General features: G+C 40.0%; 1 protein-coding gene across 1 annotated transcript; it reads left to right on the top strand.

The window, feature by feature from the left end:
• The first annotated feature begins 3,401 nt into the window (after window positions 1-3,401).
• On the top strand, window positions 3,402-5,009 carry LOC108628089 (uncharacterized). Its single transcript, XM_018029783.1, has 2 exons — window positions 3,402-3,497; window positions 3,561-5,009. Exons 1-2 carry the CDS (start codon window positions 3,402-3,404, stop codon window positions 5,007-5,009), a joined length of 1,545 nt encoding a protein of 514 aa, XP_017885272.1.
• Window positions 5,010-16,342: the final 11,333 nt, after the last annotated feature.

The raw sequence follows: 16,342 nt of genomic DNA, 5'->3' as shown, positions 1-16,342 counted from the left end.
GCGAAGCTGAATGGGAAGGATCTGGAAGCGGAAGAAACGGAACGTGGTTTCTGCGAGTGGAAGTCTGACAGTCAGGAGGAATTGGCTGGAATAAATGATGTTGATAATAAATGAATGATAAATGTTATTTTGTCGAGAGAGAAAATAAGATTGTTTTGTTTTATTGTGAACGTCCTTTTCATCCTTGATTGTTAAGTCTGTTTCCTTTTTGTTTTATCCTTTTGTGGCAGAGAATGTAATAGTTTTTAAAAGAATTTTCATATGATAATAAAGAGTTGCTTGTGTTGATTCTCATAGACTGAAAAGAGGAAAATTTTTATTGATAAATTGAGACCTTTTTGTGTATTTATTTAGATGATTGATTTATTAGAAATTGTAGATTACAACAATATTGGATAATTGCTTGACATGGCATAGGGCGTGTCTATGAGGTAAGCGGAATTTTGATTGATGTGGAATTAAAGTATTATTAGCGGTAGTTCATTTACGCTAAAATGAATCAAGGGTGAGCAATTGGATTCGGTTAATTTGTATTGGTTGATCGGTAAGGACATGGGAAAGGGTTCGATATCGATATTGATACTGAGCATTGAGCATCTAGGGTGGACGGTTGGCAAATGGGTTTGGAACGGTGAGAGTTTGGACTAGGTTACGATAGAGGGTGGCTGAATTATTACTGGGTAGTTTCCTACTTGTACGGGGGTTGTTTAGAGTGGAATTCTTTTCTGGTTTACGAAAAACTTTGCCTGTGTCTACAGTAACTGCGATTGGTTGTCGCTGGTTAAGACTAATTGACTGTACTTTCGTTTGGTAAATTCGGGTTGACGGTCTCTGTTGGTTGGGAAGTTAGTGTTTCTTTGCCGACTGGGAGTATACTATCATTGGTAGAGGTACATGTTTGTCGAGGTAATACAGGGTATTGACTATAATAATTGTTCAACATTTCTGGGAATTACTGATCTAGGTTTGCATCCTTGCTCTGAGGTATAGGGATTGGCTATTGAATATATACATATAGGAGGATAAGTTAGGGGCTCGCATCAATTCGCGGCTTTATTAAATTCGTGATGCGATGTTCTTTTGACTTACTGGGCGCTGAAATTTAAGAAGTAGAAAGGGAGGAAGAAGGAGGAAAAGGCGGGAGTTGTATGAAAGAAGTGGGATTGTTTTAACGAGTATCTTTTTGAATTTCTTGATCCACTTTGTAGCTGGGAGATCAATTGGGGGCTGATTCTCTTCTTTTCCTCCTCTTTGACGGATTGGTCCTTTTTTGAGTTGATCTTTAAAGGTTGAAATCTTGAATAGATATGTCTGGACACCTGAAATTTGTACAGATTAATTTACATAGGTCGAGAGCAGCGGTGGGTGCGCTATCAAATTTGATGGTGAAAGATGGGCTGGACGTGGCGTTGATTCAGGAACCGTGGACGGTAAATGACAAAATTAAAGGTATGGGCATGACGGGGAGCGTGCTGTATAATTGTAATGATCAGAGGCCGAGGACGTGCATTGTACATACTAGTAAGGTCAAGCCGGTTTTATTGCCGCAGTTCAGTGGAAGAGATATCACGACGGTTTTGTTGGAGAAGAATAATGAACGTTCGCGTCTGTCAAAAGTAATTATTGTATCGGTGTACATGCCGTATGATAAACGGGAACCGATTTCGGAAAAGTTGGACTCGTTGGTTGATTGGTGTGTTCAACAAGGAGTTAGTATGATTGTAGGAGCGGACGCGAATGCGTGCCATACTTTATGGGGCAGTTCGGTCACGAATAATAGAGGATTGAAGTTGTTGGACTTTATGAATATTAATGGAATGACATGGTTGAACGAGGGATCGGTACCGACGTTTAGTACTGCGATTAGGGAGGAGACATTGGACGTTACGATGGTATCGTTGGAATTAAGATCGGTGCTGAGTCATTGGAGGGTGCTGGATGATTTGTCGCTCTCGGATCATAGATTTATCTCGTTTAGATTGTTGGTCGAAGGGGTTCCAATGAACAGGATAGTCAGCGATAAGAAGAAGTTGAACGTGGAGAAATTTATGGAGGGTTTGAATGATAAACTGAGGGAATCTCCGAAGGAGTATGGTACACCGTTACAAATTGATGCTTATTTGGAGTATGTTACAGATGCTATTATGGAAGCGGCGGAAGATGCATTGGAAAAGAAGGTGAAAGGGTTTAATGCGAGGCTCCCGTGGTGGAGTTCGAAGTTGCAGGATCTCAGTTTGAAGGGTAGAAGGTTGAACAAGAAGGCTCGAAGAACGGGCAGGACCGGGGACAAGCACAAACCGCGGAGAACGGAGTTGAAACTGAGCAGGGAGATTTGTAAGGCGAAGAAGAACTCGTGGAGGAGTTTTTGTAACGGATTGAAAAAGACGCAGGAAATAGCAAGGATAAATAGAGTGTTGGAGAGGGTTGATCAGAATAGTTTAGGGTTGTTGAAGAAACGGGACGGAACGATGACTGGGGACATTAAGGAGACGTTGGAGACGTTGATTGTGGAGCACTTCCCGGGGGCGTTGAATGCGGTAGACATGGATGTTGTAAGGGTTAATGATGACGGCGGGAATGCTCAGACGTTGAGACAGACGAGGCCGAACTGGGGGTTGGCGGCGAGTATAGTCACGGAGGAGAAGATTGGCTGGGCGATAAGTACGTTTTTACCGTATAAGGCGCCTGGTCCGGACGGAGTCATTCCTAGATATCTGAAAATAGGAAAGAGTTTAATCTTGGGACATCTGGCAAAGATAATGAGAGCGAGTTTAGCTATGGGATATGTTCCGACTCTGTGGAGAAGAACGAAGGTTACCTTTATACCGAAGCCTGGGAAGTCGGATTATTCTTCTCCGAAGTCTTTTAGGCCGATCAGTCTTACCTCGTTCTTATTGAAAACGATGGAGAAGCAGATCGACAGGTATTTCAAAGATGTGGTATTGATGTCGTCCCCGTTGTCTGACAGGCAGTACGCGTTTCGCGTAGGTTTCTCGGTAGAAGCGGCCTTGCATGGTATCACTAGATGTTTCGAGGAGGCGCTCTACGGAAGACAGTATGCTGTGGCCTGCTTCATGGATATTGAAGGAGCTTTTAATCAGACGCCCAAAGATGTTTTCATTAAAGGTATGCTGGATCATGGCGTGGACGCGGCGGTGGTCAGGTGGATAGATAGAATGCTGTCGGACAGACTGATAACGACGGAGTTTGGAGGAATCACTGCTGGAGGATTGGCGAACAGGGGTTGCCCGCAGGGAGGGATATTGTCACCGATGCTCTGGTGTCTGGCGGTGGACTCGTTGCTGGAAAGGTTGAGAGTGAATGGATTTTAAGTATGGGGATACGCGGACGATATTGCCGTAGTAGTAACGCACGAAGATGGAAGGGTCGCTAAAAGATTGATGAAATCTGCCTTGAGGCTGGTAGAGGAATGGTGTTCGGAAACGAATCTATCGGTCAATCCTACCAAGACGGAGTTATTGGTAGTGACGCGAAAGGTAAGGAGATTGGATATTCGAGGGATTAAGTTAAATGGTGTTTAATTGGTGAAATCTGATCAGGTAAAATATTTGGGAGTAACTTTCTCTAGTAATCTTTCTTGGAAAGCACAGGTTGAGAGGACAGTTAACAGGGCGAGAAAGAATCTAGCCACAATTAGTAGAATGGTTGGAAGTACGTGGGGACTTACGCCGGCTGCGGCTCATTGGATTTATAGCTGTATAATTTTACCAAGATTGTTTTTCGGTGCGGTGATATGGTGGGAAGGCGTACAGAATCTCAGGATTGGGAGTAGATTGGAGAGTTTACAACATATAGGATTGAAGAGGATACTTGGCGCGTTTCGGAGTTCTCCGACGAGGGCGATGGAGGCGATGTTGGCAATGCCGCCGCTTCTGTTTCGAATAGAAGAGGTAGCGATTCGTACGGCGAAACTTCTGCGAGATTGGGGAAAGTGGCGGCCGACGGACAAAGGTCATTCGTCTATATTGAAGAGCTGTATACCTGAAACAGAGAAAAACTTGTTAATGACTCTGGAATCTGCGACGGACAAGATTAGTATGACGTTTCGATTTGGGAGAAAATTTCGAACGGCGATCCCTGAAAGAGATGAGTGGAAGAATGGTAAGTTGGAAAGGTTTACAGGATGGAATGCATGGTTTACGGATGGTAGTAAGGATGAGGAGAGTGCTACGGGATGTGCATGGGTCTCGGAGTTGTCGGGCGAGAGTGGATCTGAATATTTAGGGAAATTTGCCACGGTGTATCAGGCGGAGGTAGTGACTGTATTGAGGTGTGCGGAGGAATTGATGAGCAGGGGGGTCAGAGGTAATAATATAGTCATCTTTACTGACAGTGAATCGACGGTGAAGACGATGGAGAGATCAAGCTTTAAGTCGGCGATTGCTTTGGAATGTTGTGACATCTTGAATGAATTAGCATTGGTTAATAGGAGAGTGATCTTGTGCTGGTGCCCGGGACATAGAGGAGTCTCTGGTAATGAAGAAGCTGACAGATTGGCGAAACTTGTAGTGAAGGAAGGAAGACAAGGGGTGGAGCCTTGGTTACCGGTGTCATATGCGGGGTTCAAATCAGAATTGAAGAGATTTTCGCTTTCCCGTTTGACAAGTAGATGGTCTGAGACGACGAATTGTAGACAAGGGAAGGAAATGATAGGTGAGATAAATGTGAGTAAGGCTAGAATGATATTGAAGATGAAAAGGGCCGATGTTCGAATTTTGACGTATGTTTTAACGGGACATGCTCCGCTGAATTATCATTTGTTTAGGATGGGAGTTCGGGAGAATGGGCAATGTATTTGTGGCTCGGGCGAGTTGCAGTCGGTTAAGCATCTGTTAGTTAATTGTGACAGATTCATTAGGAAGAGACGTGAAGTGTTTGGTAATCTGGATTTGTTTGACTACGATCTTGATATGTTGTCCTATGAGAAATTGATAAGGTTTTTTAGGGAGATTGATCAATGGGACAGAGTGGTAGGAGCCTTGTTTTAATCAGAGAAATAGAGGCCTGTTGGATATTGAGATTGTCAAGCTATTTATAATTTGTTGGGGAGATTAAGGAGGAGACTTTGGACGCTATAAGGAAGATGATTTGACAATGGAAATGCCACGGTAAAAGGGATTGTTTAGGAAGGAGATCTGTCTTTCTGTTATAAGGAAGAAAGGGAGGAATCTGGTATGTATTATTAAGATAATAAAAGGAAAGGGTAAATATACAGGGGTAAGGACGAATACGTTGTACTGGGTTTGTTTTTATTGGACGAATGAATATGTTGAAGAGGTTGTGGAATGATATAGAATCATAGGGACGATGGTTACCTTTTGTGCTAGAGGTTTTCTTTCAATCTTTGGTAATTACCTTGTGTGTTTAATTGTATCGGTGCGTTTGCTAATTCTGTTACTTGTTGATCCTGTTGGAAAGCGAAGGCTTGGAATCGCTATATCTGAAATAAAAGATTAATTCAGTATGGAGTCGAGTTTTGGTTACTAATAATATTTAAATTGAGCGGTCAGCGGTGTCCTTGTTCAATCTGGAGCATTGTTTCTGGTATAGATGAAGGTTTGAAATAATCATATCTGAAATGAAGAATTAATTTAGCGTTGAATCAAGTTTTGGTTACAAGTAATATTTAAATTGAACGGTTAGCGGAGTCCCTGTTTGAACTGGAGTCTCGATTCCTGTCTAAGTATTGTTGAAAAAAGGATCTAGAATGATATGAGGGATAAATTAATGAGTAATTATATGGAATCATTGGTTGATTTGTTGTGAAGGTTTTGAATGGTTTGTGGGGACGGGGCTATGATTTAAGATAGCTTGGAATGGAACGTGTAGTAGATTTGTTATTATCAAGGGGAGGAGAGTTATTTTCTGCAAGTTTCTTTGGGTAAATATTGGTAATTTTCCTGAAGTGACTTTGATTACATGACTTATTGTCTTATGAGAAATTGATGAGGTTTTTCAGGGAGTTTGACCAGTAAGACAGAATGGTAGAAGCTTGATTTTAATCAGGGGAATGGAGGCTTGTCAGATATTGGAATTATCAATTGATGTGCAATTTGTTGGAGGGATTAAGAGGAAATGGTGAGGCAACTTTGGACATTGAAAGGGGAAACGAATCCGACAGTGGATAGGCCACAGTAGAGGGAATAGTTTAGGAGGGTAATTCATCTTTTATTGTAAAGAAAGAGAAGGAAGGAAATTTAGGGTGTATTGTTAAAGGTGGAAGGAAGGAGGAGAGGCTATTTGGGTGACGTATTGGGTGAGGGGTATTTGGTAAAGGTGAGAAATGGATTGTTTTAAGGGGAAGAGGGGTCCTTCCGGACGGCATGATAGTTTAGGGAGCTTGTGGAGAGATATGCAGGGGCAAGGATGAGTAAGTTGAACCGGGTTGTCTTATTGAATGAAAGAATAATTTTGAAAGGGATATGAGACGATGCAATGTCATAAGAATGTTGGTTACCTTTTTTATTAGAGGTCTTTTTCATCTTTCGTTAATTTTTTCATGTGTTTATTAATCGTATCGATGTGCTTGCTAACCTTGTTGTTTGTGACACTTGTAGGAAGGCGAAGGTTTGAAATTATCATATCTGAAATGAAGACAAATTTAGAGTTTTGTCAAATCATGGCTAAGAGTAATATTCAAATTGAGCGGTTAGCGGTGTTCTTGTTTAAATTGTAACTTTGACTCTTGGAAGTCGGAGTGATTCAGCTGTGGTCTTCGGGATGACGTTTGTAGGTTATGTTGGGATTGAATGAGCAAAAGAGAGTTGAGATTTGAAATGAGAGTACAGAGGGCGTCTGGCTGGACGCGCGAAATTCGGAAGAGACTGGAGAGATGAAGATTGTTTTATTTATTACTAGAGAGGAAAGGGATAGTAATTGTTACTGTAAAGGTGCTTGGTTGACTTGTAGATAGAGAGGGGTTGATATAGGTATTTACAGGAAGGGTCTAAGATGATATGAGGAATAAATTAATGTGTAGTTATGCGGAATTTCTTGATTACCTTGTTGTAAAGGCTTTGATTGGTATTGTGGGGCAGGGTTACGATTTAGGATATGAGGAATAATTTAATGGAGAATTAGGTAGATTTCTTGATTGATTTGTTGCGAAGGCTTTGATTGATATTGTGGGGATGGGGCTATGATTTAAGACAGTCTGGAATGGAATGTGATTCAAGTTTGCTATTATCAAGGGGAAGAGATTTAATTTTGCTGCGATTTTCTTTGAATAAATATTAGTAGGTTTCCTGAAATATTTTTGAGTATATGACATATTGTTTTATGAGGAATTGACAAGATTTTTCAGGGAGATTGACCAGTGAGACAGAGCGGTAGGAGGTTCGTTGGACACTGAAATTATCAAGCTATGAACAATCTGCTGGAGAACTTAAGGGAAAAAGAGTGGGGCGGTTATGGATGATGTAAAGGAATGGATTTGACGGTGGAGAGGCCATGGTGAAATGAATTGTTTAGGAAGGGAATTTGTTTTTTCTGTTTCAGGAGAGTAAAAGGGAGAAATTGGTATGTATTGTTACAAGTATAAAAAGGAGGAAAGGCTTTTTCTTTTTGGGGTGATGCCTTGTATGAGTGAGATTTGACAATATGACAAATTAGGAAACTAGTGGAGGAATATGCAGGGGCAAGGGAGAGTAAGTTGAACTGGGCTGTTTTAATGAGCGGGAGAATATGCTTGAAAAGGATGTGGAATGATATGAAGTTGTAAGGACGTTGGTTACCTTTTTTCTTACTAGAGATTTCTTTCAGCTTTCGGTATTTACCTCATGCGTTTGTTAATTTTGATAGTTGTAATTCTTGGTAATTGCAATCTTCGTTAGAAAATAAAAAGCTTGAAGTAACTATATCTGTAATGAAGAATTAATTTAGTGCTGGACCAAATTTTGGCTACGAATAATAATTTAAACTGAGTGGTTAGCGGCGTTCTTGTTTAAACTGGAATCTTGGTTCCTGTATAAATGTTGTTAGAGAGAACTTAGGATGATATGAGGGATAATTTAATGTGTAATCATGTGAATTTTTGATTGATCTATTGTGAGGATTTTGTTTGGTATTGTAGGGACAGGGTTACGATTCAAGACAGCTTGGAGTAGAACGTGATTCAAATTCACTATTATCAAGGGGAGGAGATTTATATTATACAGTTTCTATTGGGTGGATATTGATAGTTTTATCGAAATGACTTTGATTATAAGGCATGTTGTCTTATGAGAAATTGATTAGGCTTTTCAGGGAGACTGACTGGTGAGACAGAACGGTAGGAGCTTTGTATCAATCAAGGATTTGAAGATCTGTCGGATATTGAGTTCATTAAATTCTGTGTAACTTGTTGGTATTAAGTGAAAGGGTGAGGTGGCTTTGGATGCTGTAAGGAGAATGAATTTGACAATGGAAAGGATATGGTAGAAGGAGTTGTTCAGGGAGATAGTATGCCTTTATGTTGTAAGGAAGAAAAAGGAAGGAATTTGGTTGTATTGTTAAAAATAAAAAAGAGGGAGGAAAGGTTATCTGGGTGATGTATTGTATGAACCGGTATTTGGTAAAGATGAGAGATGAATTGTTTAAAGGAAAAGAGTTCTTTTTTTTTATAGTATGGCTAGATTAGGGAATTGGTAGAGAGAAATATGCAGGGGCAGGGATGAGTACGTTGATATGGGTTGTTTTACTGGGCGAAAAAGTAATTTTGAAGGGAATGTAAGATGATACAAAGTTATAAAGATGTTGACTACCTTTATTATTAGAGATTTCTTTCAGCTTTCGGTAATTCCTTCATGTATTTAGGGTATCGCTGCGTTTGATAACCTTGGTGTTTATAACTCTGGTTGGGATGCGAAGGTTTGAAGTTCTTATACCTGAAATGAAGAATCGATTTAGTGTTGAGTCAAGTTTTGGTCTTTGGTAGTATTCAAATTGAGCGGTTAGTGGTGTCCTTGTTCAAATTGGAGCTCTGATTCTTGGAAATCGAAGTGATACAGCTGTGGTCTTCGGGGTGACGTTTGTAGGTTATGCTGCGCTTGAATATGTAAAGAAAAGTTAGACCTTGAAACGAGAGTATAGAGGGCGTCTGGTCGGGCGCGCGAAATTCGGATGAAACTGGAGATTGAAAGATTGTTTAAATAATTGTTAGAAAAGAGGAAGATAGAAATTGCTATGGTAAAATGCTTGGTTGATTTGTAAGTAAGGATGGAAATATATAAATATTGTTAGGAAGGATCTAGGACGATATGAGGGGTAAATTAATGAATAATTATTCGGAAAATTTTTAATTGATTTGTTGTGAAGACTTTGATCGGGATTGTGAGGAAGGGGTTACGAATTAGGACAGCTCGGAAGGAGTGTGATTTGAATTTTTATTATCGAAGGAGGGAGATTTGTTCTATGCAATTTTCTTTGGATGAGTATTGGTAGTTTTCTTGGAACGGTTTTGAATGTATCGGGAAAAGTACGACGTACTTTTTCTGGGAACCTTGAATGGAAAAGGGAAAGTGGTGACAAGGGGCTGGTTATTGTTATAAAAGACAAGGAGATAAGAGTGCAGGGTCGAGCAGGAAGTGAGTCCTTGAATGTTCGGAGTACACTCTCTGTAAAAAGTTTTTCAGGGAAATGTCTTCTGGTTATGAGCGGATTATCGTTTGATTGTTGGTCTGATAAGGAATAAATGAGATTTTTGTCATAAGGGAATAGGCAGGAAACGGTTAGATAATGGATGAAAAATTTTGTATGAGAAGTAAGTAAGGTGAATGTGGAACGGCCATTTGAACGGAGTTTTGATCGGTGATTGTTGATTGTTTGATTGGCGCATGCGTTGAGGGGGGAGGAGCTTGAATATGGGTTGAATGACAATGAAGTGGGGTTTGCCCGATTAAATGATTTATTGCATGCAAGGAATGGATATCGGTGAAATGATTGCATGGGCTGGATGTATTTTTTGGAAATGGTGGAGAAAGTTTGTACAGAATTTGATGGATAGAAGGGTTAATTTGGGTGATTATTTAATTACGGAATTTTTATTTGTTGCGATCGATTGAGAGACGGTGAGTTTTTGGCGAGCGACACGTGCTCAATGTATGGGAATTTTTGTTTGTATGGGAAGTTTATACAGAGAACCGGTGTTTTAATGAAGACGTGCGGATATTAAATGACGATGATTCTGGATATGAAACGGCAAGTTGGAGGTCATTGAGCACGTTATCGATTGGCTCTATGTCAGATACATCTTGGATAGGATCTTTTTCGGAGATTGATTCGTCGGAGGATGAAGCATGAAATTGATGGGGTGAAATACAGGTTTGTGATTCATTTTGTTGAGAATCGTATTCTTTTTGATCATATGACTTTTGAGATTGATTTATTCGAGGAATTTTGTAGGAGCATGCGGTAAAAAAGGATCGAGTACTAGATGTGAAGTAATCGACGAGACGTATACTGATTTGGAACGATTGGTGCTTTTACGAAGGAATGGATTGCTTTACGAAGATGGGAATGAGGTTTGACAATTCAATTTACAATGAGAAGGACGTTGCTGGGAGGAATGGAAAGGGGTAAGTAGAAGGAAGAATTTTTCTGTTTCTGGATTGAAAGAGCGATGAATTCTAGAATGTAGCAAGAATGTTAATATAGCTGAAGGGTAAATTTTCTACACTAGTTTCTGTTAAAGAATTTTTCTTTAAATACTTAGAATTTTGGAAGGAAGGGTTCTATAAATGAATTTATTATTGATGAATTATTGAAGAGGATAGGGCAGGGTTTTAATTTTAAGAGAGTGTTATTGGTCTTTTTAACTTTTTCTTTTGTGCAAAAATTGTATGAGTGGGATTCGGATATAGATAATAAGTAATAGGTAAGATTGGGGGTTGAATAATGGCCTTTTTGTTTAACTGATTAAATGCGTTTGAAGGCAATAAACATTCAAGCTAAATATATTTTTCTGGGAGTTTGAATTCGGTTGAGGGTCCGATATTTTGCAGAAAGAGAAAGTCGAGTCGAAGTGGTAAATGGGGGTGGTAAGTGTTTAGGAGATATATGTTGTGGAAGATGAATAGGAAGATATCTGCGTGTTTTTGTGCTGTGCTGGTACACTCTGGGGTAAAAGTTAGTACATTCTGGTGGGAAAGCATGGGTTCGAGAATGGCTTAGTTATGTTATTGTTTTGTTGTAAAGGGGGGTAGAAGTGGGTTTATAGGAGAATGTGTTGATGTTTGATGCTCTAATATATTAAGTTTCAAAGGATGAGGGCTAGGAGGTTTGGGTTTGATGATGATGATGATAACAGGAAAACCGGAGGTTTTGATAGAGATTTAAACTGAAATTGATAATTTTCATCGGTCTTGATTAGGTGTTATAGGTTTTAAACAAGAAGTTAAAAATAAAAGAGGGGTTCCCAAATGGTTTGTTGTACTTTGCATTGAAAATACGAGATTTGACGCTTGATTGTTAAGGTATCTGATTATTTATGAAAGAGAGGAGTGTTTTTAGCAAATAGCTGGAAATTGTACAAATGTGCAATTGTTGTCATAATATACGATGGTGATTTGTCTTCTTCGAGATTTTTATGTGACTGAGAAATTTGTCGTCCCTTAATATTTGTATCGTGTTATTTATGTTGTTGACTCGGGATCTGTGGATAGGCATGCTGGGGATAGTTTCTTAGTCATACTTTTATTTTTCTTCTTTATTTATGGTGAGTTTTTCTTTCGAGATTTCGGATTGTGATGTGAATGGCATATTCGATTGTAGTTTGGCCAGGTATGCGATAGATAACAATGAAGGTTCGCTGAGGTTTAGGATAGAGTGGTAAAAAAGGTGGAAAGAGTTGTTTTCTAGTCAATTTTTCAGAGAGGGAAAAGGCGGTTTGTTTTGTTTAACCATCTGTATTTCTTTTGGTAGATGAAAATTTTTAGAATGTGAATAAGAATTGGTAACTATATGGTTTATTTGTAATATGTTGATTCGATGAGTTTGGGAATGAATAGGATGAAAGTAGCGGGGATAGTAGATTAATTAATTATTTGATTATAGTTGATGAGGCTTTGGCCGACTCTTTTATGAAAAAGGAAACTTTTGATGGGAACTGTACTGGAATTAAGGGAAGGACTGTCTCCTTATCTTCGTGTGGAGAATATTTCTTTCGAACACGAATAGGTTCGGATTACTGTATTTTGTTTGTGATGAGATTATTTAATGGGATTGGGGAATGTAATAGGACTGGTTGAAAGGATGGAGTTGATGTAATTTCAAGGAATTGATGATTAATTTTTATTCGTTTGGGGTATTTTTGGTGAAGACTGTACCGGCACTAAAGAAGGAGATGTTTTGCTCTCTCTTTGCGTGGAAACTTTTTGAACGTGAATGAAATCAGGAACTATATGGTTTATTAACGATGTGATTATTTGATGAGTCTGGGAATGAACGAGATGGAAGTAGTGGGGATGGTAGATTAATTAATTAATTGATTACAGTTGACGAGGTTTTGATTGACTTTTTAGAAAGAAAAACTTTTGATGGAAACTGTTTTGGTATTAAGGGAAGAACTGTTCCTTTATTTTCGTGTATGGAAGTTTTTGAATGCGAATAAGATTGGAATTATGTATTTTATTCGCAATGTGGTTACTTGATGAGACTGAAAATGATGGGATGGAAAATAATAGGACTGATCGAAGGGATGGAGTTGATTAAGCCCAAGGAGCTGATGATTATTTTTATTCGTTCGGGGTATTCTTGGTGAAGACTGTACTGGCACTAAGGAGAGAGATGTCTCTCTTTCTTATTGCGTGGGAATTTTTGAATACGAATGTGATTGGAGATAGTATGGTTTATTTGTGATGTGATTATTTGATGAGTTTGGTGATAAATGAGGTGAAAACGGTGGGGAGGTTAGATTGATTAATTAATTAATTAGTTAATTAACTACAGGGGATGGGGTTTTGGTTATATTTTTCTGAAAAAAGAAACTTTTGGTGGGAACTGTACTCGTATTAAGGGAAGGAGTGTTCCTTTCCCTTTGTGTGTGTGGAAAATTTTTGAACGCGAATGAAGCTGGAAACTGCGCAGTTTCTTAACGACATGGTCATCTGGTTGCTCTTGGAATTAACAAAGGATGGAATGACGAGATGATTGTTAACTGTAGCTCTAGGTTGTGCGTTAACCAATGTATCTTCGTAGTTGAACACGTTTTAAGGAAAGAAATACTTAATCGTGTTTTATTGATGATGAATCGGGGTTATACGGGGAAGATTTTTATCGAATCGTTGGTTTCTCTTTTCTCAGTGATGAATTTAAGAGGGAGATGGCAATTGGTGAATGATTTGTATGGTTACCTGGAGGATATGACTCGATGCTACGAAGGGGATGGAACTGAAAAATGACTGGTGGAGGTAATTAATAATTTAATCAGGAAGGTAGTGGTATTGAATCTTTGATAAGGCTGGCTGTTTTAGTGACCGGATGGTTAATCATATAATTGTTTTGTGGAGATTATTGTTTGAATAAGGTTCGGAACACAGAAGGAGAAGGTAATTTGGTTACTATACTAAATTGGGAGCGAACTATTGGAGAATATTTTTTAAGAACGAGGGAGATTCCGGTTGATGTACGCGACGAATTGGAACGGCTTGAGACAGTAAAGGAATGAGGAAGTTGTGGTATGTGAACTGAAGAAATGAATACCATTAAGTTGTTAATAATTGTTCTTTATTAAGCGGTTTGAATTTATTTAAAGGAGGTGGATGACTTTCATGGAAAATTGTTGCTGGTGGAGCAAGTCGAGGAAGGAAGGGATTTGCCTTGATACGGGAAGGGGATCTGGTTGGCCAATAGGAACGAGGTCGAAGACTGTGGTACAGGGTGGATGCGAGAAGAGAGGGCATGGAAGGGGCGTAGTCACTGTGTGGGCTTAAATACAGCGGGCGGAGAGAGCGGAGCAGCATTCGTTTGATCCGACTCTCCATTCTAACGTGTTGTGACCTGTGTTATACCAGTTCACCATGAGCAGACCGTTCTCCAGGAAGGAATCCGACTCGGCCTATCAAGTCGCATTAGTACCGATTGGTTTCCCAGACAGAGTGCTTTCACATGCTGAAGCCGAGGAGTTTGGAGATGCGTTAAATGCATGTGTCGTTGCTTACACAGAGGCGAGAAAGAGGAAGTCGCTGGGATTTGTTCGTCCGAGTTTCCAATCGTTTTTCCGTAAGAATGGGGGCTTCTTGATGACCTGTGAGGATGAGGTTACTGTGAAATGGCTCAAGGTTGCCATTAAGTTTGTTAAATTTGCAAGTGGATGCCAATTAAAGGTGGAGGATAAAGTGGTACTGGATAATCGCTTTTTGGTTGAGGGACGAGGTTCTCATTCGAGATTCACGGGAGCCAACATCATACGGAATTTACAAAGGTTCAATAGCGATCTGGACGTCTCGAGATGGAGACTGGTAAGAGAAAAGCACACGAGATCAGGCCTTATAATCACGTTAGAAATGGAGGGTCGGTCAGTCGGAATGCTCAGGAGAAAGAGAAACCGGTTGTCCTTAGATCAAGCTGGAGTGCACAGGTTCACTATTTTAACGGTGGTACCGGCAAAGAATGTGAGGCCCCTGAGGGAGCCAGTGGAGGTTGAGGTGACGGAGGATGATTTTGCTGTGGGTCAGGAAGATCCGGTAGAGGCTTTGGCTGACGAGGCAGGAACGGTGGTCCGTTTAAATGATTCGACCAACATTGAAGACGTCCCGTCGCAGAAGGAAGGAGATGGTTCGTTTGATGTAGAAGGGGACGAGTTCATCCTTTCTGCGGACTTACATTGTTTCAACGGAATGGAGGTTGAAGTGTCAGATGAACTGGCCGGAATCATGGACGAGGGACCGTCGTCGAAGAACACGTCAACGCCGGCTAAACCGACAGTCTCGGTTAAGGAGGGTTTCTCGCATGGGAAAGAGAAGGTCAAGGGCAAACAGGATCCGAAGGAGACGTCGGTGGATAAATCGGTGACCAGAGAGGGAAGTACGGATTCGACGGAATCGGTGTTAAGGATTTCACTGCCACTGGAGGAACCGACGGAACCGGTGCCGCCGCCGATTAGACTTTACGCAAAGAAGGAGGGAGGAAGGAGTAGCCACGGAGGTGGCCATAATAAGTCGAAGGGAGACAGGTGAGCGGAAAGGAATTGGGGTGTGATTTTATTGTGTTTATGGTCATGTCTTTTATTATCAAGGACAAAATAGATTTGGGGGTTTTCTCTTGATTTATATGTGGGAGGTTGAATTGGTTTTGTATGATTGTCCGGGAGGGTTCTTTAGGGTCATTTATGTTTTTGTGATGGTGTGGAGATACATTAATTGATATCGGATTTCTTCATGTCATACAGAGGCTCGAAAAAACAAGGCTGAAATGGAAACAAGGAAGCGGAACACTGAGGTGGAGGATTTCGTCCTAACAGGGAGATGGAGCTGTCTGTCTGGGATTGAAAAGTGATCTAAGATCGTTGATTTTGAAGAGCTGGAGGGTAGCTTTTATTATAGTCTTTATCTGTGTGTATTTGTTAGATTAACGGTTGTGTACGTAAGATTCTATTAGTCATTTTATTTTTCTTTCTTGTTTTTGTTTAGCTGATTTTTATAATCATGCCAAAGTTGGTCATGAGCTGGTTGTTAACAGACGGTGAGAGGAGGTGTTATCTTGTTAAATCACTTTGTCTATTTTTTGTGTTGAGGAAAAGGATAGGCGTTTCTTTCTTTATTTTTTGAGTATTTTAATTTGTGGGATACTATTTTACGGGGTAGGATGGCTTGAATAACTGTTGGTGTCTGTTCAATAGTCTCATGTCAGTTAACAACCAGTTTATTGGTCGTGATATTACAATTTTCGAAGTTAATTTGACTAGCTGTGATTTAGATGTTCCTTTTATTTTGTTTTGTGCCGTGTCCGAAGCGAAATAAAGTAGCGATATACGTCGAAGTTTGCTGGGGACACGGTGTCATGATATTTATTAGAGTTTTGAAGAGGAATGTAAAGATCCTCCGTTTTTGATTTTAATCGAGTGCAGGGTCAATTTTTCAATGATGTGATGCGTTAAAGTACGGTAAATAGCTTGTCTTTATGAAATACTGACGCGGAAATACTGGCTGACTCTTATTATTAATGTGTTTAAACTAGTCGGCGGAGTAGTTGTTCAATTTAGTTTTATTTTTTTTTCGTTTTCTGTATCTGACGCGAACTTGAAGTAGCGGTAACGTCGACACTCGTCGAAGATATGTATTATGAGTGTGGGTGTGACTCGAGGATTGGGAGAGAGAGAGAGTCAGCCAGCAAGTCAGTCAGTCAG

Source organism: Ceratina calcarata, unplaced genomic scaffold (assembly GCF_001652005.2).
Source record: "Ceratina calcarata isolate Rehan_Ccalc_2016 unplaced genomic scaffold, ASM165200v1 scaffold494, whole genome shotgun sequence".
Classification (NCBI taxonomy): domain Eukaryota; kingdom Metazoa; phylum Arthropoda; class Insecta; order Hymenoptera; family Apidae; genus Ceratina; species Ceratina calcarata.
Note: the sequence above shows the minus strand (reverse complement) of the source record. Positions and strands in the feature narration are given on the sequence as shown.